Raw genomic sequence first — 26,586 nt, 5'->3', positions numbered from 1 at the left:
CTAACCCTCGTGCATTAATGATAAATATGTTGTAATTTCAGTTGTACAGGGACGACTGGGTCTTGTTTCTTCCATATTTTTTTCTGAAGCAGCATGCTCAGATATAACGCTAATGAGAAGTGAACAGTAGCTAATTAGTGTAATGAATTCACCGTGTTGGTCATGGCTTATGAAGATATTCGATAACCGCACAATCCCATTCCCCCCCCCTTCCATTTGATTTTCAGCTGAAATTATTACTTTGAGCACCTGTAAAAATATACTTAGTATTTAGGCTCAAACTTTTCAGTCGCCCTTCGTAAAATAATAAACGTTGTTCTATGTATTTGTTAAGCTTTAAGAGAATGCTATAATCAAGAAAGGGGAAAGTAATATGAAGTTAGTGAAAAGATTAAACTTAACACGTGAAATTCATTAAAAAATAGAAATAAAATATGAATTTTCTATAAAAATCTACAAAATGTTTATTAACGTATTCTATACATTGCAAATAAATTCAACAAAGCATGGGGATACTTTTTCAAATATTCCTCAAATTTTCTGCACTAGTATTTCTAGAATATTTGGATACAAATGGAGGAAGTTTTTGGAGCGAGGTAGTGGACTTTGCAAATAGATGAAGTGGCAAAAGGAAAAGTATACAAAAAATAAGTTAAAAGTAAAAATGTTAAAGTTTGAATTGTGATAGATAACGCAGGTTTAAAATCAGAAAAAGTAATCAAACTTAAAAGTAGGCTATATATATTTTACGAACAAATACAACGTTCAATGGACTGAAGATTGTATATAAACGTGGTTGTTTGGTTAGAGGCTTTGCCAACACTTCTCATTCAGTTCATCAGTTCTTATGGTTAAGTAGACAGGAAGTCCATTTTGTCCGTAAGATCTTGTGTTTGCGAGTCGATTTATTGTTCCGGGGTGAAGCACCCGGGAAACTCACGAGAAAATTCTATTCACTACATTTGAGATCAGTTAACTGCAGCCCCATTTGGAGACGCTTTTAAGCCTTCCTATTAACCGATTTGATATGAATCCAGACTCACAAAATCCAAGTACAGATTTTCTTTCTTATCTCTCCGGCCCAAATTTTAGAATTTTTTTCGTTATTGCATGTGGGTTATAAGACTAATTATGACAAGTTTAAAAATAAAACGTTCAGTTGAGCAATCTGTTGACTTATTCCAGACATTCTGCATCCTCTAGGTGATGTACCAGATAAATACAGATTGAAGTGAAAACAAAATTGCAAAATAACAAACCTATTAATCGCTCCGCTGAAGACGAATACATGCATTGACTCATGCCAGAGTACCCACAGCAAAGCCTGTAATTTGTTAACCACCAATAAAAAGAAAGTTGTCATAAAGAAGCCAGGAATAGCCAATACAAATTACGCGTCAGTTAATAGACGTGTCAATAGTTTTCTCATCCCCCCTCCTCCTCGATGCCAACGAAATAATAGGATGAGCAAGATCGTGACAGCTTAAAATCAGCTGATAGCTCAATGGCCTTTGCTACAACTACACAGGAAATGCAATCTCTCATTCTGCCAACTAACGTTTGACTAAGAACTTCAACAGTTGCATGCCCCTTTCTGTTACTGAAATCAAAACAAAATACAGTAACACTCACTCTCAGGCGAGTTTAAAACATGTAATGTTGCATAATGCCAAATGTTGATCTCCCTCTTTCTGTACCAGGACATGTGTTATGTACGGTGGCACCTATACTCCAGTTCAACTCCGTCATGGTACACTGCGATAATTACAGAAATGTCCAGATATGAATATGGTTGTTGTTGTTATTTGGTTTTTAGGAGCATTAGCAACTAAGGCTATATTGCTCCGGGAAATGCGGTGGCCATTCCCTGACCTTTCCGCATCCTCCGTATTTGGTGGTGACGGGCTCGAACCCCGGTCTAATCAAGAAGCGTGTGCTACACACTGCTGCTCCTTCCCACCTGGCTACGGAGGCGCTATGAATATGGTGTTGTCTGCGAAAGTGTATTGATGTCTAGCGGCACCAGGGGTATTCTCATCTCCGCGTTGCTTTCATTTCATTGTGGGTGTACCAGTTCGCTGGGAAGGCCAGAGATTTAAAAGTGTATGGACATTGTCTAAGTGCAGTGTTATGTACCGTTGTTCTTCTGGCCATTTAGCCGCTGGATCCCTGCTGAGCCCAACGTTACCCCACTTTCACCCCGTGGAGGCAGCCCAGGAACCCAGTAGTTTTGGGTTTACTCTGGCAGGTCCTGTACCTAATTATGTGACTAGGACCTTGAAGGGGAAAAAAAAAAAACGCGCGCGCTCTTTTATAGGCTTGGTTTGATTTTGATTTTATTGGCGCATTAGCTAATAAGGCTATAATGCGCCTTTTATAGGCACATACATACAGACGGATCCATATATATGCGCATACATATACCCATCATCGTCAGTTCTGATTATATGATCGTTACATGAGGGGAACCGCTTGCGTAATAAAGGCTGAAAATATGGGCGAACGGTAATTTGGGAATAATTAAGTTTTTGTGTGTGAGGCATTCGCTGGCGTAAAGATAGAATGGGGGGGTTAAGGTTGAAATATGGGGATGATAGCGTAGGCAACACCAGACGTCAGCGAGGCAGCCCCATGCCTCACCAGGAGAAAGCAAGTGACGCCGGGGGAGAGAACGTTCCCCACCGGTGCGGGGGAAAGGGGTGGAAAGGGAGCCCAGTGGAATCGTCAACAGGCGTCTGCAGGAAAACTATACATAAACCCTGCTGCTGGTGTCATGTCAGAGTTGTCATCCGTGGGACCAGGATCCCATCCATGTTAGTCCTTTACCTTAGTGTGATTTATTTCCTAAGTCTTTCAGTTCTCGGTAGTGAGTCCTGTTAACATATGAAGACCCTGTTGGTGGGTGTCTTTTCTGGTGGTCATGTCCGTGGGACCGGGGTGCCGTCCATGCTAGTTCTTTGCCTTGGTGTGGTTTATTTACTAAGTCTTCCAGTTCTCAGGAATGTGTCTTGTTCACATAAACCCAGCTAGTGGGGTGTCGGAGGTTGGCAGTCATCTCCATTTGTCGTTCATGGGACCGGGGTCCCGTCCATGTCAGTCCACTTTGGTATGGTTTGTTTCCTGAGTCTTCTAATTCTTGGGGGTGGGTCATTTCTGGTGTCTCACTCCAAGCGAGCTGAAGAATAGGTGTTCTCTGGTTATATTGGTAGTGGGTTGCGGCGATTTGGTTTCTCCTCCTTGCGAACAGTGCCTGCGCATAATCCGAGAAGACTTAGTACTCCTCCTTCGTGTCTAGGTGATGTTCTTGTCCCTGTGGTAAGTAGTGAATTCGGGTAATTAAAACACCACGTAGGTCTTCGTAGAGCCGGCAGTCATACATGAGGTACTACCAACTCTTCAGCCTCCCGAAAGTGCAAGTTGGATCGTCCTGGATCCCAAGTAGAGATAGTTTGGTCCAGTTAAGAGGCAAGTTATCTGCAGGCCTGGGGAGAACCAGTTTGGTGAGGTTGGGGAGTTTCGTTCAATATTGGGTAGAAACTTCTTTATGATGTCTCCCTTTTGAGAAGTGCACCACCTTTCCTGCCGCAGGTGAGTTTGTATCCTCTTCTTTTCCACATTTCTCTTGCTGGTTAGGTCAATAGTGAATCCCAGAAAAGTCTGGGGGGGGGGGTACCTTTGTCTAGGTAGTACAGTAGGCCAATTATGTCTGTGAAGTGTCTTGTTCTGTTGTTTCTGGCCAATTAGCTACAAGGAAGCAACAATCACCAGGATGGCTGCTCCCTAGTATCTGTCCACGCCACGATGAGGGCGGCCACAACAATACGCGTACTGTCAAAAGAAAGTATCCACTGGAGGAAAAATCAATTGTAATGGATGCCAGCAGACCCGGTACCACTGGGAGCCCAAACTGGTGGTACCAGCAAAAAATAAAATAAAAATAAAATAAAAGTAATAGATACATGCAATAAAAATTTACTTTAAAAATAAAAATTAAATTTAAATTGACAAAAAGTAAAATAAATGAACAGGAATACCGAAAAGAGGAGTGAGTATGGAACTGACAGATTTATTTAGCCATCGTCATGTAGCCTAGTCAGAGGATTGCAATCAGCAGTCTAGTCGTTGGAGAAATCAGAAGGTAAAGCCTAGTATAATAAAATTTCAGGTAGACTCGGCTGGGACAACACAGGGCAAAACAGAAGACTGTCGGCCAGATGAAAGAATCACATGAAGAAAGGAAAACATACAATCAACAATGGTATGTTCTTTACTAATAAAATTAAAATCAGCTGATAGCTCAATGGCCTTTGCTACAACTACAAAGAAAATGCAATCGTTCATTCTGCCAACTAACGGTTGACTAAGAACTTAAAAGTTGCATGTCCTTTTCTATTACTGAAATCAAAACAAAATACAGAACAGAACAAAACAAAATGTTAATCAATAAGTTCTGTTCGAGGCAGGTAACTATACCATAAGAGATTACAATATCTGGGGAACAACATTTACAGCTTGCACGACATCGTAGAATCACTCACAGTGACTCAAGGCCTGCGATCCTAGCACGCCATTAAAGCTTCTGAATCCCTCCACCGGCATAACATCAGTTTGGGACCAATAGCCACTAATACACTATTGAGCACAAAATCGATGCCGCATCACGCAGCTTCAATCTTCATAGTTCCCCCTCCACTTGAATTGTCCGATTGTCTGTTGGCTGATTAATTTGCTGATGATCGTCATAATAATAACGAAGAGCAGCTAGCACCTAAAAATAGATAATATTACACCAGTGGTTTCCAAACTACTGAGATCCTTTCAAAAATCAAAAAACAGTTTACGGACCCCTTCAAAAATAAAATCAAAAATATGCGGATCCCTATATATAACATATGGATACGTGTGTGTGTGACCACCATTTCGCGGACCCTCTGGAACTGATATACGCACCCCTAGGGGTACGCTGGCCCCATTTGGGAAACGTTGCATTAGGCAACAATTTTTGAGACGAATTTACGAATGCATGTGACGGCCTGGATCGATTCCTGTCTATTGCAAGATTATTCAACATTTGAATTTATCTCTCTCTTAAAGGCCTTAAATTAAAAAATCTGTTTATTCATTTATATTATCTAAGGCAGGAGTTCTGATCCTTTTTGCTCTTAAGCCCTTCCAATTTTGCTAGCACTTCGCCTCCCTTATTCTAGTTTCAAAAATTGAAAATGAATACACGGTCAAAAAACTCAATTTTGAAAAGAGCTTGTTGTTTAAAATGCTACACTCTGCGCATTAAATCAACTTAAATTGTCAGGTCACCACTGCAAATTCGAAAAATGCAACAAAAAATTAGAATAAACACATAAAAGAATGTGTATTTCAGAGCGCCTCACTCTCCCTGGTTATTAGAACCTCTTAATCTAAGAGAATGAAATGATTATCAAAAGTACTTTAACACGGAAGCATTAAACAGACATGGTTGAAAGTGAAATATAATGAATAATGTGATCAAATTCTTTTGACGGAACTTCGAATAAATTTTAATGATTTAATCTAATATTAATCGCGAGCAAAACTTCCCTACTACATGATACTGTTCCCACATTTTGAACAATTACCCTCAACACCTCTCAAAATTCTGGATTTCGTGCAAAAGTAAACCATAAAGTTAATCAATGACCCACTTCTCACAAGGTCAGCTTAATCATTATCTACAGAGATGTTCAGTTTTTGTCGTATATCTTTCCTGCAAATACTGTACTTTCCTTGCCATAACTATTCCGAATTGGAATCTACAGCAAAATTTGTCTTTCTTCTTAAACTTTTTAAGAATAACAAATGTGGAATAAAGTCACAATTCAATTCATGATCTCACCAAGTTCCACCTTTGTGAACTAAAAAAAAAAAAAAAGTCCTAATTTGTTTCATGCTAATGTCAAGACCAGGATATGGCAACAGCAGCATGAATCAATTGACCAATCAGGACAGAAGTCAAAACTGCAAGCTGGTAGTGGAAGTGTTGATTAGCGGAGAATGTTTTCATGGCACACATCAGGACTCCCCGATATCGGTAGATCAATGTCTAAATGTCGCAATCTAATTAAACATCGTTGGCGACCAGGTGCATCAGATCAAGCTCACAGTTCAATCATCTGGTAACAGTTACTTCCATCAGAATAATGCGCCATGCTACGCAGCACGGATCGTTCGGGAATAGTTCAAGAAGTATGAGGGTAACTTTACCGTACTTCATTGACTTACTCAATCATCGGATCTCAAACCGAATGGGCATCTATGGGATGAGGTGGAACAAGCAATGCGTGGCAGAAATCCGCGATCCTCTAATCTAAGGCGACTGCCTCGGATCTGAATGGGACAGCATTTCTGTTAAACGCCTTCGGAACCAAATGGAGTCGTACCCTGACGACTTGAGGCTTAATGATGTCCAGAAGATGACAGAAGTTATTAATACAATTTACTTAATAAATGTCACTCAGCGTGCAAAAAAATTCTACATTACTATAAGGAACACACTTTTCTCCGCCCGTTTTATAAATTACTTCTTTCTTAAAGGAGATATGGTGATTTATAAAAATTAATTCGTAAACAAGGTTTTCAATTCTGTCTTAGTAAGGTAAATGTGAAAGAAACGTCGCACATGTCGCGATGGCAATAACTTACGGAACTGCTCATCATATAATTTTTTTATGTGAGTAATTTTTAAATCGTAATTGAGTCTTCACCTGTGATGTATAAATTTGGCAACTTACTGATAAATATCAAACAGAGCATGAACTCATTTCATCACCTTTTAACTCCTCTGGGGATTTACTAGCTACAAAATCTAACCTGCCCCATAAAGTAAACTACACGTATTAATCATTTGAGTTAATGAATTCTTCATCTTCATACTCCGACCTGTTTTTCTTTGGGTCTTTCGCTGTTTAAGTATTAATCGTTCAGTATACCGTACAAACCAGAATTATCAATATGTTTGATTTATATAACTAGAATATGACGAGGGATAACTATTCTTATTCGACATAGGAGGAGGAAAAAATAATAAATAAATAAAAAACGGGTTTATCTCGGTGCTACACTTGGCTTGTTACAATGCTTGGCCAACTGACGAACCCTAAATACTTTGGTATTGGGCCATGACAATATCCTCAACCGTTTTTTGCTCTCACAAAAGCTACCCTGCTTTGCTTCCCTGCAGCTGATAATCTAGTCCACAATTACTGCAACGAGTGGTGCAGCAAAGAGACTCTCTAAAGAGAATTTTCGGTTCGTGACGAACCTTGCAAAGCACTTCTTATGTCATTCCTGAAGTGGAGGGAGTCAGTCAGCATTTAAAATGAAAAACAGCTGTTCACTTGTCCAAAATACCAATGGTGCTTCTAACCCAGCATTTGAATAGCTGTACAAGCTAGGCTATTGTTAGCAAATACAATTAACTTTAAAATCAGCAGATTAATTAAAATTTGAAATAAAACTGTTCTGCTTAACGAAAGCGCGACTGTTTACTTTTTCATAATATAAATTAATTCGCGAAGCATTTATTTAAGGAAAATTCCATTAAGTGAAATATATAAGCTATATATGACACCGATTTATTTTCATTCTTAAATTTGGACCTAATATTATAAATTGGAATTAATTTATAAATTTATTTCATATATCAAAAAACTTATGTTAACAAATTAGGCAAAATTCACGCTTACGTGAATATTAGTATTATTAGAATAATAAAATCATATACATGTACTTAAATATGATAAAATAAAACGTCCATAATATAGTATCATAATTTGATATCCAAAAGAAATATCACATTATATACGATATGAAATTAGGTCATAGTGAATTTCTAATCAATGGGCTGCCTATACATGTAATTTGATTTAAAAAAAAAATGAAAAAAGTACGTATATATGACGTGAGTATTAAGCACACATAAGCATGCTCCTGACGCCAATCAGAGGTAAAGTAGCACTGTATAACCTGTAATTTAGAAAATATGCCTAAAATTCATTTAAATAACCTCAGTCTAGTGCAGTTCTACAATTTTTTAATAACGGCACCCCCAAGTAATTTATTTTATTTTGCGGCATCCTTGCTCAATTTTCTGCCTGTTAGATCCGATTCTCTCTCTCTCTCTCTCTCTGTATATATATAATACTTAAAAATATGTTATATGATAATTATTACAATAGTATAACTCTAAACAAAATTACAATTCATATATATATATATATATATATATATATATATATATATATATATTTAATAATTTTATTCTTTATATACAGTTACTAAATAAACCAATTATAGATCACCACACAATTAAAAAGATGCCGTACACCTTTTTATAATGAAATAAATATATACATTTTAAAAAATGAAAAGTTTAAGTAACTTAAACCCAAATTACGTGTCACCCCTGGACCCACCACTGGTCTAATGGGTTAAATTTTTCAGCCACTTGATTAACATAATCAGGACTGGACGAACATGATCGCCATGACGACTAGTATTTTCAGATGAATTAGCGACTGTGAGGAAGAACTACCATTTCTTTGTCTTACAATGATTTGCAAACTCATTGTAAAATACAGATTTGTGGTCTGTATTTTGCAATGATTGGCGACTTTCGACAAAGTTATTGTTGTTTGTTATTTGGTTTTTAGGAGCATTAGCAACTAAGGCCATATTGCTCCGGAATATGCGGTGGTCATTCCTTGACCTTTCCGCATCCTCCGTATTTGGTGGTGACGGGCTCGAACCCCGGTCTAATCAAGAAGCGTGTGCTACGCGCTGCCGCTCCTTCCCACCTGGCTACGGAGGCGCCAACAAAGTTATAGTACGATGGACTGTTACTAAGGTGGCATTATTTCACGGAAAGAATCTTATTGGGCGAAGGAACATGAAATCCAATCAATCATATTAGGCTTTGGTTAGTACAGTGCGCGAAAATTAGTAGCCTGGAAAGCATTTAGTAATTACTGTATTTTCTGGACCATAAGATGCTGCCTAAAAATTCATCTGCGTTTTCTTTGCCGAAGTTATATGATAGGTGCGTTCAATGGGCAAATACAGTGGGCAAACTCCCATACTGGATCTGCTACTATGTGCGTGGGGGGGGGGGGCACAGTTGGTTTGATTGTCAAAGCTTAGGGAAGTGGTTCATGAGTTTCGCAGGAGGGGGAAAATTGTAGTTTCACCTCTGATGTAGTATGCAGTATGTGTGTGTGTATATATATATATATATAATCAATTATTTTAAGAAAAATGGAATAGGCAATTCTCTTGATGGCATATAATAGGAACTCTTTTAAAGTGAAAGTTCAGATAGTAGAATCCGTAATGACGAACATGACAAAGCGATGATGAAATTTCTTGTGGTTCCACAACGAGTAGTTTCGTTTTACAGGCACTTTGTTAATTACTTATGAATTTGCGTTTCAGATAAATGCAATAAAATATTTTTCTATAAATTCACCTTGAAAAACTAGCATGTCTTATAGTCTAGAAAATATAGTAGTTTCTTATTCAAGATCGATACATCCAACTTTATCTTTTTTTAATGACGAAGAAATAAATATTCAAATATTTTTCATTCCCGAAAAAACATTATACAGTACTGTTCATCTTAAGGAGTTTACTTAGCAAAGAGTATTTTAGCTAGAGTCTCCTGAGAGACACTCGAGTTACTTTAGATACAAAATGGATTGTATCTAAAGAAACCTATGCAGTCAAAGGTAAAGGCGAGAGATCCAATTTCAATAGGGGAGGGGGAGCTATAATGGAATGAGATATTTCTTGAACTCGATGAAATGGAGTGGCTACTGTATGGTGTCGGATACAAATACGCTATGGGAAACGTTCAAGGGATTTATCCTCGAAGCCAAAAACGAATTCTTACCAGTAGTCAAATTCCATAAACATAAAATGTCAAAATGAATGATAGGCAAGGTTAATTTTGATTCCGAAAAAGAAGCGGGAGGAATATTTCCAATTTGCTAACTAATTCTCTGCGAATTTTTATAATAGGCCCAAATTTAATAATAAAATTGAAATTAGATCGAAATGAAAATGGACCCCTAAAATAGAAGTCCATTCGCTTATAAATTTCATTTATGGCATTTCTCTTAAATAAATACTTCGTGAATTATAATTTATATTATACACAAAGTATATAGTTGCCGAAGTGTCCCACTAATGGCAATCTGCATTAATCAGGCGAGTTAATAGAGATTGCCGTTGCAAAGGCGAAGAATTTTTTTTTTATATAGATCAACTAAGCAAACTTAAACAAAACCTTCCTAGCTCAAAGGCTACAGAGGAGTCGTTGCGTGAATGAATAACGAAAAGTGAACGAATAACGAATAAATAAATACTGTACGTTACGTTATTATTGTAAGGCCTGACGTAGCCCAGTGGTCAGGAACGAGAGTGCATAGCACGCGTTCCTTGAATGGACCGGAGTTCAAGCCCGTGACTACTAAATACGATAAATATTTGTATTGACGATTTATTGTGAACTCTACTGACTTGGTTGTCGTGCCGGAGTATAAACAGAAAATTTATTTATTTTTAAAAACAAATACTGTTTCATCGCATTGCACGTGTGATGTGAAAGTGACCGCAACGGCTTCGGACTACTTTACTCTAAATTTACAAATTTCCTATCACTTTAATCAGCTGTTGGAGGGTTCCCAAATCGTAGTAACAGCAAAATGTAATGGTACAACTGTCCACGTCATCGTGTCTGGCACAGCTGGCGAAACACCAGGGGAAATAGCATTCTGTGACAGATGTCCGACGTCAAGCCGTCATTCGCACGTTTCAGACAATAGGATGACTAATGCTTAGCTTGCGGGAGTTTTCAACAAGTAAGAAAGTTAACTGAACTTATCTTTATCGTTTGGAATAGATCTGCTTTATTTTTTAGCATGGCAAACGAATTTCTTCGGTATAAGATAAAACCAAAATCACATCAGAATTTTAAGTTTCAAATTCTCGATCTTCGGAAAGCGGGTTCCATTAAAGCGTTTTCAATTAGCGATCTACCTCCCACAGAGCATCAGAAAAACAAGAAAACAGCAAGAGCACTCGCTAAAGTTGCATTAAAAAAAAAAAAATCATTCATTACGAAAGCTAAAGGGAGATATGCTGCCACTCTGATGGCTTATTCAACCAAATGGCGTTCTCTTTCCTCCCCGCCTTCTCGATGTTATAATGTAACAACGACAGAAAGGCATCTGTGGAACTGTATGCTGATTATTCAGATTTACAAAATTATTTTGAAAATCAGAATCTTTTATAAGTGGAAGGAAGGAAGCAAGCACCCAGCGAAACAATGAATTATACAATATCAGGTGCAAGGTCAGAACAAAATGGAAAAATGCAATCATTTATATAAGTCACCTTTACTTGCACAACTGAGGTGTACTGTATTTCCAAGATGCATTCTCTTAAGTTGAAAAGAAACCCCCTACATACAGGCACACCCCACCAGTTCAAGGTCAAGGTGCACAATGGCGTGAAAATTGAACTGATAAACACGTGCTGAATTTTAATGACCTCTTGATCTTTGTAAAGTGAGATAGGGTCTAGTGCGTGCTCGGCTAAACCAAGGAAGGAGGAATGGAGTGGTGGTAGTTTATGCCCTCCCACCGATTTTCCTCCCCGAAATTCATCAACGAATTATTCAAATTATTGAGAGTACAATTTGCCCATTATTAGCAATAATTCATAACTCTCAGAGGCGGATTTAACGGCGGGCGCACTGGGCGCGCGCCCGGCGTTAAATATTCAAATATTAAAATATTTAACATTAAAACGTTAAATATTATATTCAAATTTTATTGGAAATAAAACATCAATAGTACATAATATTTTATTTATTTATTTAAAAAAATGGTTAACGTGTATTTTTATTTTCCCTGTCTCTCTCTTTTTTTGAAGGGACCCAATATTTTCTTCTGCGCCCGGGGCCTCAACCGACCTTAATCCGCTCCTGATAACTCTTATTGTTATTTTATTTCCCAGCTTCAGAATTTTACTGTTCAGGAGAAGACCATGCAACGATCAGGGGCTTGAGTGCATGTCTAGTTTGTCTCCCCACCCTTTTTTGTTCAACTATGCTATAATCATTTAAACAACAGTTTTTGGTTCCCCTCCTATTAGGGACTCAGGTGCATTGCATCCAATGCCCCCCCCCCCTACATGGCCCTGGTTCAGGAGACTTTCACCAACCATGGCATAACTTCAGGATATGTCGGCCCTAGACAAAAGTATTTTTGGGGTCCCCTGTAAAAATGTTAATTATGAAATGACATTTAAAGTTTTTGGATTAATAATAATAATGATGATAAATGGATAGGTTTTGGTGCCAATGGTGCATTCAAAAAGTCATCTTGTCAATAATTCTTGATTGAAACTGGGTTTTTTTTTTTTTAATTTTTTATTACTGATATTATACTATTCTGCTCTAAGATGAAGCAGCTGTTTGTTCAATACCATAAAGCTGAATACTTGTTATGTGATACAGATGAATATATTTCACAAAACATAAATTAACTTATGGAATATCACACACAGAAAGGCGATTAATCAGGAGAATATATTAGTTACTTAGAATCAGTTTATATCGCAAAATAAGATCTTTATTCAATTATTCCCAATGATTTGAAACAACTAATACTCTACAAATCAAAATTAAGACAAATAAAATACAAAAATTCACTACAGAAAATGACAAAAATGACTCGTGTGTCTCGACCCCACTGGGGTCGCGGAAGAAGTTCGAGGGGTCATGAGGAAGTGAGAAATAAGACCTAAACATAATACTTTTATCATATCGCTTGACATTGTAGTTACTAAAATGCAAACAATGCAATTGACAACACTTCTTTGAGACTCCACTGTAGGTCCTACAATGTCAAGCATTAGGATATTGGCTGTGTCCATTACTATTTACGGGGCCCTCAAAGTAAAGGCCCTACCTCCAACAGTACTTCCAAGTCCATGTGGTTTGTCCCCCCCACAACTATCACAAATGCTGATAGACCAAAATATTGTCTAAGTTATATATATATATATATATATATATATATAAGGAAAAACCTGAGGCAACCATGGTATTTTTAGAATAAGCATAAATGAACAGCAAAATTCAGTTGAGTTGTGCCATGAAATTGATGAAAACATGTTGCCATCAATACAAACATTAATGCATGCCCTCAAGAATTTATTCATAAAAATAGAGGACATATTTGGGCATGCGATAAAATAAGAATGGCTTCCATGAATTTAAGCATGAAAATTCATAGCATTTGTAATAATTAATGAACAGGATGTCTTAGGCGACATTTAAATGTGTAAACAATTTGTGTACCACCCTGTAAAACACTGTTCCGTTATCATATTTTTTCTAGTTTTATTTACAGGCATAAAGAGTAAAGTCATTACTTGCATAATTTTAATAAAAACAGTGGTGGCAGCTTTATCACCTTTTTATTAAAAAAAAAAAAACTTTCTATTTCTGAAGTCTTTCCATATTCATGTAAAAATGCACTTTTATTTTGATATTTTGTCAAAAAAAGAGAAAGGTGTCATGCTTTTTAACAAAACGTACTGCATTAACTTTACATTGAAAAACAAGTTCATTCTGCCTAAGATACACAAAACATATGCAATACGTACAAAATAAAAGATGCCCGAGGATGGTTGTTCTACAGCCCTTATGTCCTGCACTCAGTGTACTAGCAGTAACTAGTGTATTAGGTAGAAATGGAAATGATAGGTCATTTTTATTTTCAATGGAGGGAAGTGGGGAGAGGGTGAAGAACCTTGTTAACTTTAATGCTAGTACCACTGAATCCTGTATAATTCCTCCAACTCCCACTTATCTTCAATAATACCTAGTTCATTACAGATGATCATATTTTCTTCTTGGAGTAATCTTAAATTTAACTTTTTTGTACAAACACATTGCATCTGGATTCAACTGACATTGCAGACCAAAGGTATTTCTAAATGATTTTTCACTTGGGTTTGAGTTAGTCTCATTGAGAGATGCAGGGTTTCCCCAGCATTTTCTCAGCTTTTTCTAGCCTAACTTGCTTTGAATACATACAATTACACACAGAAAAATACAGCTATTGACTATGTTTTCATTTGTCACTTCTGTGAGGAGAAGGGGAGAAAGTACTGCCTAAAACAGACATAAACAGTTTCTCTATTCACAACCACAGCTTTGGGTTATGAACAGGAGTGAAGTCAGTGACGATGACAATGAATAATCTGTCCTACAACAGAATACTGTTTCTAATGTAGAATGGTGTTCAGAAACATAACTATATCTGTTCAAAAGAAAGCAATTCAATAATGTTTCGAGTTTAGTATAAAATATTTGTGCAGAGCAAAGCCAAGAATTCAGAATTATATACATCATTTGAACTGAAATATCCAAAAAGATATATCAATCTTGTATTAAAAAAAAAAAAAAAAAAAAAGAAGAAGAAGAAGAAAATTCCGGTTCCTGATTTTGAAATACGAGGGTCCTAACAACCTATCACTCACTTCAGGACTTTTTTTTACATGGTTGATGCTTTTACTAAAATACAACATTAATTCAAACCCTGATCGATTCTGTTTATTTATTTATTTTAAATTATAATCTCAATTGGGGTGGGGGGGGATTGTTGTTGTTGAGTTTAACGACACATAGGCTGCTAGAGCCATATTGTGTCTTTCTAATGGTGAATATGAAATATTAGCTTAATTGTGATAACTATATTTTATGATATATTCCTATATGATTTAGGAAAGTAAATAGTTCTTTTTCATTAGAATCAATCTCCCAGAATCTGTAATAAATTTATTGATGACTGTGTATTAGCTATTGATTTAAAGGTGTTTAAGCGGATATTTTGAAAGTGGGGACAGTCCACTAACAAATGGCGAATGGTCAGTTGTACTTGACATGATGTACATTGGGGAGTGCTGTCATTAGTTAATAATACCGGTGAGTGAGGTGAGTATGCCCAAACCTTAGCCTTCCTAAAATTATTTCATCTTGCCTGTTTTTTTGGAAGCTGGAGTGCCACAGCTTTGGTTCCGGTTTTATTTGGTAGAGTTTATTTCCTGGATAACCTTTCCAGATTAATGACCAGCTGTTATAACATGCTTTATGGATAATGTGTTTGTAATCTGTATATGGAACTTGAAAAGTTTTCGAAATAGTGGTTTCTGTTTGTTTGGCTGCATGATCTGTTCTTTCATTGCCAGCTATTCCAGAATGTCCTGGGATCCAGCAGAAAGTCACAGTTGGGTAGGGGGGAAAGGTCATGGTTGTTCAGATTATTGCCATTCAGGGGTCTCAATATAACTTGTTTGTGAGATTATAAACACAGGAAATGTCTCAAGGAAACCATACACTTCTGCTCTGAGATTGGCTAACTGAGCTGTACTTAAAAAGGCTTCTATAAATTCTCTGACTAATGGGATTTAAAATTGATAGGGGAATTGCAATGATATTCACTCATACAGGTCCTTTTTTTTTTTTTGCTTTGAAATAACAATTAAGTTACAACTTAAAATAACTTAACAGCAATTAGCAGTTCAGCAATTTATAACAATTTTAAATTTTATAAAACAACATTAAAGCACATTTGCCAGTCTTCACATTTATAAAACTGTGTTTAAAAGATTTGAAAACAGTTAAACTGATTTGCAACCAAAAATCAGAAGGCTTGCCTTAACATAACCAGCACATTCAGGGTTTCTGGATAATTTACATGGAACTTTCTTTTCTATTGCTATTTTCATCAATTATCTGGTCATCCATTTAGTTCTTGAACAACAGCAGTTTAATTAAAAAGAACACCAAATATTGTTTTTAAGACTATACAGTAATTACTACTGTTTAAAGATCAATGGTAATTACCATAACTGTTTATTATGGATTTTATAACTGAAACATAATTAAAAAACATAACAGTACATATATTAAAATCATCATCATCAGTGCTCTGTCAAGATCAGGTCCAGGCATACACTCAACAACCACTTCTCCATACCTCCCTATCCTGAGCCCAACTTTTCCTTCCATCGCATCCTTCACCTTGCAACACAAACGTCCATTCCAATTTCTCTTCCACCTTATGATTACTTCAGTCAAATATCTTCTCTTTTCAAAACCGCCTCATTTCTCTTTATCAACCCACCTTATCTTTTTCCATACCAACATCTCAAAACTTTCCGATCTTTTAATATGTTCCATTCTCGTTGTCCATGTCCCTACTCCATACAGTACAGATATCACACCAGTCTTTTCCTTAAACCAATCCTTAATCTCCCATGTATTCTTCTTCATTTCTCTCTTTTTTTTTAAATCTGTTGCTATTCTTATTCTTATATATATATTAAAGTATACGTATTAAAAAGTATCAGCATTTGTTAAAATGCCTGTCATGGTTAATTATAAGTTATCACTTCTCAGCCCAATTTTGCTTTTGATTTTAAATCTATCATTTTAGGAAAAAACTGTTCACATTTTCCAGATTAATGTCCTATAAGCCATGGAAAGTTAAAAGCAGATTAATAATAAACAAAGGCTCAACACCAAATTTGTCAGAAGATTTGCGTAGGCCACATGTTAAGGATCTTGTCTGCAGGTTGCTCAAACTTGCAAGGGTTAACATAAATGACAATCTCCCAAAAATGAAATCCACCCCATAATTAAACATAACACTCCTTACAGTGTTCTCTAGCTTTTAACTCTTTTCTTCTGGCCCTCACTGTCAATCCCACAAAGTGCCTTGCAGCCAAAGTCTACAGTGTTCGAGTTTAAATTCTTTTCTGTTTATACTGCTTTTTACAAAGTCCCAAGAAAGAATACATCGGGATATAACCCTCTTTCCTGTTGACATAAAAGGATGAGAGAGAATAAATTATATCTATCAATCATTTGTGATGCAATTTGTTTACCTCGTAAAAATCATTTTCATGCAGGCGACTTTTGTTTATGTTACATTTAATTTGAAGCTCTGAAGGTAGAAATGATTCTCTTTACAACTCAGTGTCTAGTTATTCATTATTGTGTTCATGCCCTCCTCAGAGTGGGTTATATATATATATAGTTTTGCCATGGTACTGGCATATGTATTAATTTTATTTTTATTTTAATTATTTGTTATATATATATATAAAATTCACCCACTCGTTAGCAATTTGCCCACTACTATCATGTGATATAATTATACATATATTTGAATAACGTTTAAAATAGTTGGAAATGGAATGTTTCATAATAAAAATAAAAAGGGGGTTACACAGCATACATCAGAGGCAGCAAAAAGCATATTCCTCTACATGACGCTAGAAATATAATCATACAAATAAATTAGAATAAGGATTAAAATAAAAATAATGCCAGCAGTATGGCAAGACAAGAGTGAGAAAAGTCGAAATTAAACCTAAATTAAATCAAACCAAGCAGGGAGGGAAGAAAAGGGTAACAAGAATAAAAATATTGCAGCAGAAACTCTCTAAAATAATTTAGAAAATCTAAATGTACAAATAATAATTCATTGAGTTTTAAAAGCCAATTAAATAGAAATTTAACGGTGCCCCCCTCTAACGGGCACCAGGTCCAAATTTATGTGAAATATCACCAACAGAGATGTAAACCACTACAATAAAACAAAACAAAAATAAACCAAAAATAGACTGAGTGCTCATATCTGTTCTATTTTTAATTTTCGCTGCATCAGGACCACTGCTGTTCAATTCCCCTGCATTGGTGGTTCGATCTGGGAATCGGGTGGTGGACTGATCTTTCGATCGATTCTGACCAATAATGGTCAGCAATTCTGACCATTATTGGTCTTGTGGTCCTCTGTCGAGATGGGGTGTAATGGTCAGTCTATTTTTGGTTTATTTTTGTTTTGTTTTATTGTAGTGGTTTACATCTCTGTTAGTGATATTTCACATAAATTTGGACCTGGTGCCCGTCAGAGGGGGCACCGTTAAATTTCTATTTAATTGGCTTTTAAAACTCAATGAATTATTATTTGTACATTTAGATTTTCTAAATTATTTTAGAGAGTTTCTGCTGCAATATTTTTATTCTTGTTACCCTTTTCTTCCCTCCCTGCTTGGTTTGATTTAATTTAGGTTTAATTTCGACTTTTCTCACTCTTGTCTTGCCATACTGCTGGCATTATTTTTATTTTAATCCTTATTCTAATTTATTTGTATGGTTATATTTGTATGGTTATCTCGAATCATGTAGAGGAATATGCTTTTTGCTGCCTCTGATGTATGCTGTACCCCCCTTTTTATTTTTATTATGAAACATTCCATTTCCAACTATTTTAAACGTTATTCAAATATATATATTTTAATACTACATTTTTCATGTTCATAATACTCGAGATATGTTTAGTTTAATTTAATAAAATATATATTTTTTTAATAGTAAGCAAAAAAGGGTAACGGTATCAAAAAAGCAGACATAGTACATTAAGTGAGTGGGTTTTTAATTTACATATGAACCAATACTTTATAAATAATATTACTTAAAAAAAAAAAAAATATATATATATATATATATATATATATATCAGTGTTATCTACCAAAATGTTGACACTGACAAAATATGATGAAGGGCCCTGGGGGAAGGAGGGGGGAATGGATTTCCCAATTAAAACACTTTCCTACTTATAGTGCTCTGGTGCTGGGCTATCTCCCAGGAACCATTATAAAAGGAGTTTACTGCATATGTATATACTGTGTACACATATTACAGAAACCTTCACAGAAAATTCCAGTACCAAATAATATTAATTTCTTAGACTTCAATATTACTATCAAGATAGCAGCTTTTACATAGACCCAGTGCTGCAGTCATAAAATTAGCAGTGAATGTTACAAAAAGCAGAGAATATACTGTGCATATCAGGCTTATTAATCGAATTCACTTCGGTCACATAAAATAGAAAACCAGAAGGTATTCGCTATTCACCTAAAAATATCCAGAGGGTATACCCTCCACTACCACTACAGCCCTGCATAGACCTATATGATAAAAGAAAGTCTACAATTTTGAAGTCATTTTGTATACCAACAGGCCCTCGAACATACTTGTGAATGTTCACAGGAATATTATTTTCACACAACAGATTAGAATTTGTGGATTATAAAACAACGCAGGTAATAGAATTAAGAGGCTTGAATTAATGTTTGATAAGATGACAAAAAGCAGTATACCACTTAAACTTTTTATACTTTTACACACACACACACACACACACACACACACACACACACACACACACACACACACACACACACACACACACACACACCAAGTAGCGTGTAACAAAATGATAATGTTAATATAAAAATTCAGCATGTATTAAATTATATGTGGACATTTGCAATATTGAAAAAATGTATTTTTTTTGGCTTTTTTCCTAACACATTCAAGTTGCTTCCTATTAACATGTCCAGAGAATGCATTCATGGGATACTCATTCAACCACCATACATATTTATTAATATGAATGTGTTTGCTTTTTATTATTATTTTCTATTTATATATATGCTTATATTCCTCCTTTATATGCTTGGATTTGTCTACTGGTAACCTTGTGGGTCGTTGCTTGTATAGCTTGTTCTTGCATACCAACTGGAAAGTACTTACTTAGAACTTCTGTTCACTAGTAACAGTTTTGAGAGCTGCCTGTTCTTTGCTGTTACAATTATCATCTCCATTTATATAAGAAATGCCAGTAGTTACTACTGCACACAGCTTAACAGAATGGAACACTATGGGAACATTCAGATTTTGGGTAAGCTAAAATTTTACAGTTGCACAATAATGAAAATTAATGAATACTAATTGTTTATGAGTATAAAATTTTGTTTAAATGTACATTAAAAAATTTTGAGTGCATATTAAAATATGTTTAAGGACTAAACCTTATATGCAACTCACCCCCCCCCCAAATAATGGCCTTCCTATCATATAAGACTACATGAGGTGTGATCAAAAGGTTAAGGGATTGGATTAATATTTGGGAAATAATGAAGCTTATCAGCTATTCATTGGATTTTCTTCACAGTAGTCTCCTTGAAAATATACACCGATTCTACACTTCTGCAACTTCTGGAAATGTTCCAGTCTTCTTTTGGAATAGCTAATAGTTCCTGTGTTACAATCTGAATAATTTCCTTAGTTGTAACGACTATTCAAAGAGGGCTTTAAGCTTAGGGGGGAAATAAATCACAGGGAGCTAAATCTGATGGGTATGATGGACAACAGTGCCATATGGAGTGCTTTGGAAAAAAAAATTTCTTGAATGGAAAGTTCAAATTCCCCAAAGCACGCTTTTCCAGCTGTTTTCTCTGAACAGCATTGCACAATCACTACAGAACGGTTTTGTAGTATTCCTGGTTCACTGTTTGACTGTGAATGGCAAATTCATAATGAACAATGCCCAGTGAGTCAAAACATAGATAAGTATGATTTTTATGATTGATTAAGATTACCTTGCTTTTTTTGGGGGCCTTAAAGAAGATGTAGTCTTTAAGTAAGTGGACTGGGCCTCTGTTTCCAGGTTATAGCAATAACCCATGATTCGTCACCAGTCAATGATGAGCAACATCATCAGATGAGCAGCAGCATGTTGACAAAAAAATCTTGATATGGAAGAACTTATTGCTCTCTGTGATCGATTATGAGGGTACAAGGCACCAACTTGGCTGAAACATGTTGTATTCCCAAATCTTGTGTTAAAATTTAATGATATGAACCATAAAAATGCCAATTTTTATGGTTCATTTTTGATGGACAAGCTGCCCTCAAACTCTGTGAAACACTGAAAAGTCTTTAAATGATGCATTTTCTCCAAAATGCTGTTTTTAATGTTTTCTGGATTTCTGTTGCACTTTTTCCTAATTTGAAACAAAAAATTTGTTGCAAATTGACTGCTCATTAAAATCATTCAATTTAAAATGCAATGAAATATACAAAACACTGAATATTCAACAAGTGTTAAGTCAGGTTGACTGCAGATAAATGGGTAATTCATGTGTTAATATGTCTAAATGAGTCAGTGAACATGTTATGATAAATTTAAAGTCACTAAGATGCCAGAATTGCCTTATGGTCAGTGGCATAATATGGTCTCAGTTGCTGCTAAAACCCAACAACATCTGCTTAGCACATTGTTTCTTCATTTTATGGCACTCCCTATACAAACAAATGGCATCTTCAACTGTTCTGTTTATGTTGAGACTGTTTTCTACATTCTCCCTCATCAATATAAGAGAATTCTTCAATGAGAGCAATAATGCTCTTGTTTTCTGCCATCAGCAGAAAACTGATCTTATTAATCTCATTATCCTCTGATTTTCTGGGGACACACAAGGATTCAGGGTATCGCCTATAGGCAGGACTGACAGCGTACAAACTACTTGGTGGGTTTTTACTGTAGCAAAAATTCATTGTATAAACTGAATAAGGGGCATTAATTTTTTTTAAAAATTTGTTAACAAAAAAAATTCATTAAAAGAACATTTGCAAAATTAGGACTTAGTGATTCTACTTTTTGACCACATAAGTGTTGACAGGATCACTCTTATAATACACGGATTAGTTAAAAGTGCAAATTACATATTTGCAGCATGTAATCAGCAATCACATTTTTAAAGACTATAACAATGCTTAAATGTAAAGTATAATAAACAGATAATGTCCAGAAAGGCTTGAACCATATTTAAAAGTAAGTTTCTAAAAATATATTTTCATCACATTGAATTTTTGAAGCCATTCAGCCAAAAACGATAATCATAGCACATATCTTACATGATTATGAACACCATTTCATTTGAAAAGCAAATTTAATATTTTATTTATCCAAAATACTAACTTTCAAGAAATTTTGAAACAAAATTTCAATATATACAGATTTGTAGGATTTAAAAATGTGTCATCATAGCAAACATACTTTTATCTTTACATTTTCTAATTTAACAGAAACTTTGGTTATTAAAATATACTAGGTTTCAGCAATAATGTAATTTTCCTCACTGAGTAATTTAATAATTCTTGATACTAAAGCAAATCTCTTATTTCTTATTGAGTACAATTACCAGTATTTTTTTTATAAAGTTATTTTTTTTTTACTTTTTAGTATTGCTTTATTTCTTACATCCATAATGTTATATCACATATAATGCAAGGGTGCCCCCAAAAGTAATCTCTCCAATTTTTGTTTTTTTAAATAAAAATCTTTAATGGTATATATTTCTAATTTTGTGCAAATGTGGCCACTTATTGTCACTTTATTTTTAAATACAATCACCACTTCTTCAATTGCATAAGAAACAGCAACGAATAAGGGCACATATTTTTGCATGGCTATAAGCATGTTTAGAGTTATCTTCATGAAGTCCACTGTCCAAAGCCTTGCTCATGTAATGCACTGCTTAATGGACCAAACAGATGAAAGTCTCATGGCACAGAGTATTTTCCATTGTGATAACATCAAAAATCAGCATAGGTGACTTTTTTTTGTGGGTGAAAGCTACCATTTGTGGCAGTCAACATGCACACAATTTTTGCTAACCAAATTTGTGAACAATCTTTTGTACAGTATTATTGCCAATCCCAAGGGCATCCAATTCATGAGTGGTTATTATTATTATTATTTTATCATTTTGGATCAACTTATCAACTTTTATCCTATTATCCAAAGCAATCTGTAACACATATGGCTGCTGCACACTGGATAAGACTTGTTCTTCAGATCCATATCAACTTAATTACTGCATTTCACTCAACCTCACTGCACTGATATCAGTAGACACAACATGAAAAACCTTTTAAGTATCTAAGAATTTCTGTCGGTGGAACTGACATCATTCTGGGTTTTGCACTGGAGTCTTTCGGTTTAAGAATGCCCAGCGTTACCTCTACAAGTTTTTTCATAATTTCTCCAGGTCATGAGAATGGTATAGAATAAAATGAAATTTCCATTCCATTATGAGGTGAATGTGACATTATTGTGTCTTATTGTACATTTTTCTTTTAAGAGTGTATATGACTTATATTGAAAATATTCAATACTTGTATCACATACCAAAATGTTTTAAATCAGGGTCCAGCAATCTTTTCTATTATGAGTTACTTGAAAAATAAACAAGGTTATGGAATAAAGTTACTACAATTTTTAACAAGTATAGTTATATTTCAAATGAAATGCTACCTGTAGAATTATTCTAATTTTTATTTGAAAAACACATTGGGTAAGTAAGTACATAAAAATTTAAAGTATACTTAAACTGAAGGGCATGTAATTAATGCAATTTCTGCCGCTCATGTTCTCCACAAAATTATATTTTTATTTCTGTGCACCAAAACTGACCAATCACCAACCTCCACTTTAAATTATGGCATTGATAAGGTTCTTAAACTGAAAAAAAGACACTAGTTACAATACCTCTGCAGCTATGCAGTCAAGCATGAGGTTACAAAAGTATGTGAACTTTGAGTGACCATGGTTCAAGCCCGCACGACTACTAAATACAGTATAATATTCTTGTATGCTCTCTATCGTGAACTCCTCTGACCATATGTGATCATGCTGGAGTATAAACAGAAAAATTTTTTTTATTAAATATAATTATTATTACAGCCATTTAATTAATTCATTTTTTCGTAATAAATGTCATTTAGCAATTTATTTTTGTAGTCAGAAGTAATCTTACAAGTGTATTTTATGTGAAGCTTTCAGAATTGTTCTCTCACCCCATGGTGTGGAAACAATTCTGAACAATTCAAAATCGTGCTGGAGTTCATCTCCAGTCATATTTTGAAAAGGATGCTCTATCAGCCTAATGCTGTCTGCAGAAAACAATAGCAATATCAATAGGACTCAACAATAATCCAATTGCTGGCTGTACCAGGCCTCACCTGGCACCATAGCACAATGTCTTGATGAGGACATTGTGTCATGCCTTATCAGTCAAATATGCTGTTTGAATGACCACATTAATCTTTATTGTGTTAAGAGAAACTGCAACAAAGCTGAAAACCAAATTCTTCTGAACCTATAATGTCAGACCCACATTGAAATACATACCATAGCCCTTCTTCATGTCTATCCAGACAATTTTGGATGGTTTGGTTTCACAACCATGTTAAAAAGCATCCAAGAATCTGGATAGCATTCAAGCATCGATTATGATGAGCGAGAGAGAGAGAGAGAGAGAGAGAGAGAGAGAGAGAGAGAGAGAGAGAGAGAGAGAGAGAGAGAGAGAGAGAGAGAGAGAGAGAGCATGATCTGCTTTAACACTGATGGCCTACAACTGTTTTTTAATGTCTATAAAGAGTCTAGGTTTCTTGGAACCAATTCCATAACCTGCTGATGATATTTGCTGATGCCTAATATATGCAATGTGACTCTCCAAGCAATAGATTTGAACAAAGAGGTTTTCTTTTGAAGCTGTAGTTCATTTGACCATGTTCTACAATATAGTCAAATATTTGAAAAAACAGTTGCATGCCTGAATTTGCATGTTCTCAGCCTGGAGAACTCAGTAATTTCCATTGGTCTACAGAGATTGTTCCAGATTATGCAGCAATCCCCTAACTCTTCTGACCAGTGTGTATGTGTGTGTTCACGTGTGCATGCAAACTATACAGAGAAACTACAGATGTTGTTAAAATTAAATATATATATTATATATGTTAATAATAAAAGCATAATCTGAAATAAGCTATGGAGAAGAATTTCTTCAGAATTTCAGAAACATTTTGGTGACATAAAAATTACATTAAAACATGGTATATCACATAATGAGATTTTTCACTGTATTTAGGTGCTAAAAATTAAAAAAAGGAGTATTTCAGACTTTTTAAACAGAAATAGATTTTTAAATTGACCATGAAGTTCACACTCAACAGATGACATACCTGCTGATTTACATATTTCTCTTCAAGATCCTGCAAGGACCAGGTTGATGACACAGTCAGTGGGTGGAGTCTGGTTTCTAGTTCTCTCAACCACTTCCTTAAACATCGCATCTGACATGCCACTTCTGAAATATTATTAAATAAAATCAAAGGTTCCTTGGTAATTGAGAGTTCTTTGGAAAATTAATTCATTTTGAAATACAGAAATAATAATAAAGATTACAACTAGTACCGTACAAACTAGTGTCGCTACCACCAAAATAGTTAGTTTCTATACACAGCAGCTGATAAGGAGAGTATAAAAAAACATAATATTAAAATGGTTCAAATTGTTTCATACCTAAATAATAATATCTCTAGCTTAAATAAAAGCATTATTAACTTGAACTGGCCACTATTTAAGTGTGCACCTAGAAATTTAGAAACATAAACATGTGTCTTTCTTACACACATTATATAAGCTTGTCATCAATTGGTAGTTTTTTTTTTAAATGCATATTTAGTATTAATATTAGCCATATAGTTACAGGCTTTTGCTGCACCAGACAAAAAATTTAAAAAAAAAAGAGAAAGAAAATGTAGATAAGAAAATACAAAACAATTTATGTGCTTCCCTCTTCATGTAGGCAACTATCCAGTTGACCTCTGAATTTCATGAAACCATCAGCCTCAGTTTGTGGAGACAGCTTATTCCAGTAATCAATGATTTGCTGGCTAAAAGAAAACTTCCTACAATCTAATCTAAACCTCTACCCCCTGTAATTTGAATTTATGGCCCCAGTTCTGGAATTTTTTATAACAATAAATTTTTGTCTCCATTCATTTTACTATCCCTCTCGCAGCCTTACAGACCTCAATCAGGTCTCCCTTAAGGTACCTAGTAGCCAAGCTCCATAGCCCTCATAATCCAAGTTTTTCCTCATATGGTCGCCCTTTTGCCAATCTCACCATGTAAGCTGCCAGTCTTTGGACCCTTTCAAGAAGCTCAATGTTCTTTTTCAGATGAGGTCTCCATACTTGGACACAGTATTTCAAATGGAGATGTACAATTGCCTTATAGAGTGGAATTAGGACCTCTCTATCTCTACAGGATATTGTTCAATAAATCATCGATAGGACACTGTGCTTTTCTTGCCACTTGTTTACACTGCTCAGAAAGCTTCATATCTGCCCATATTTTGACCCCCAGATCCTCTTCTTCCTCTACTGTTTTTAATTCAAGCCCACCAAGTGTATAAGTTAGTTTGGGGTTGCCGTTCCTAAGACCTTGCATTCTGTTGCATTAAAATATAGCTGCCAACTCTTCCAATCTTTACATCACCTTCAAATTTTCACATCATGCCCTTTATCCCTTTGCTGATCCTTGGGGAACCCTACTTCTGATATAAACCTCTGCCTTCCACCCTGCAGTCACTCTGAAATCCATCTTAGAATCTTTCCAGTAATCCCAATATGTTCCAGCTTATATAGTAGGTTCTCGTGAGTGACTTAGTCAAATACCATGCAAATAAACTATGTCGAAATCATTCCCTGCATCCAGCTCATGAATAACTCTGCTAAAATACAGTGAAACCTAAGATGATCGCCTTCAGTT

The 26,586-nt window shown here is 35.3% G+C and overlaps 1 protein-coding gene across 5 annotated transcripts in view; it reads right to left on the bottom strand.

Moving 5' to 3' along the window:
* LOC150084794 (uncharacterized) overlaps nucleotides 1-26,586 on the bottom strand; it is a 496,975-nt gene that overhangs the window by 202,103 nt on the left and 268,286 nt on the right. For all 5 annotated transcript variants that reach the window (XM_090376602.1, XM_090376604.1, XM_090376605.1 and 2 more), the window contains exon 7: nucleotides 24,993-25,117. In XM_090376602.1, the coding sequence (XP_090232728.1) occupies nucleotides 24,993-25,117 (125 nt within the window). The remainder of the gene's footprint in view (nucleotides 1-24,992; nucleotides 25,118-26,586) is intronic.

Source organism: Mastigoproctus giganteus, chromosome 6, assembly GCF_048544385.1.
Source record: "Mastigoproctus giganteus isolate SK-2022 chromosome 6, ASM4854438v1, whole genome shotgun sequence".
Classification (NCBI taxonomy): Eukaryota; Metazoa; Arthropoda; class Arachnida; order Uropygi; family Thelyphonidae; genus Mastigoproctus; species Mastigoproctus giganteus.
Note: the sequence above shows the minus strand (reverse complement) of the source record. Positions and strands in the feature narration are given on the sequence as shown.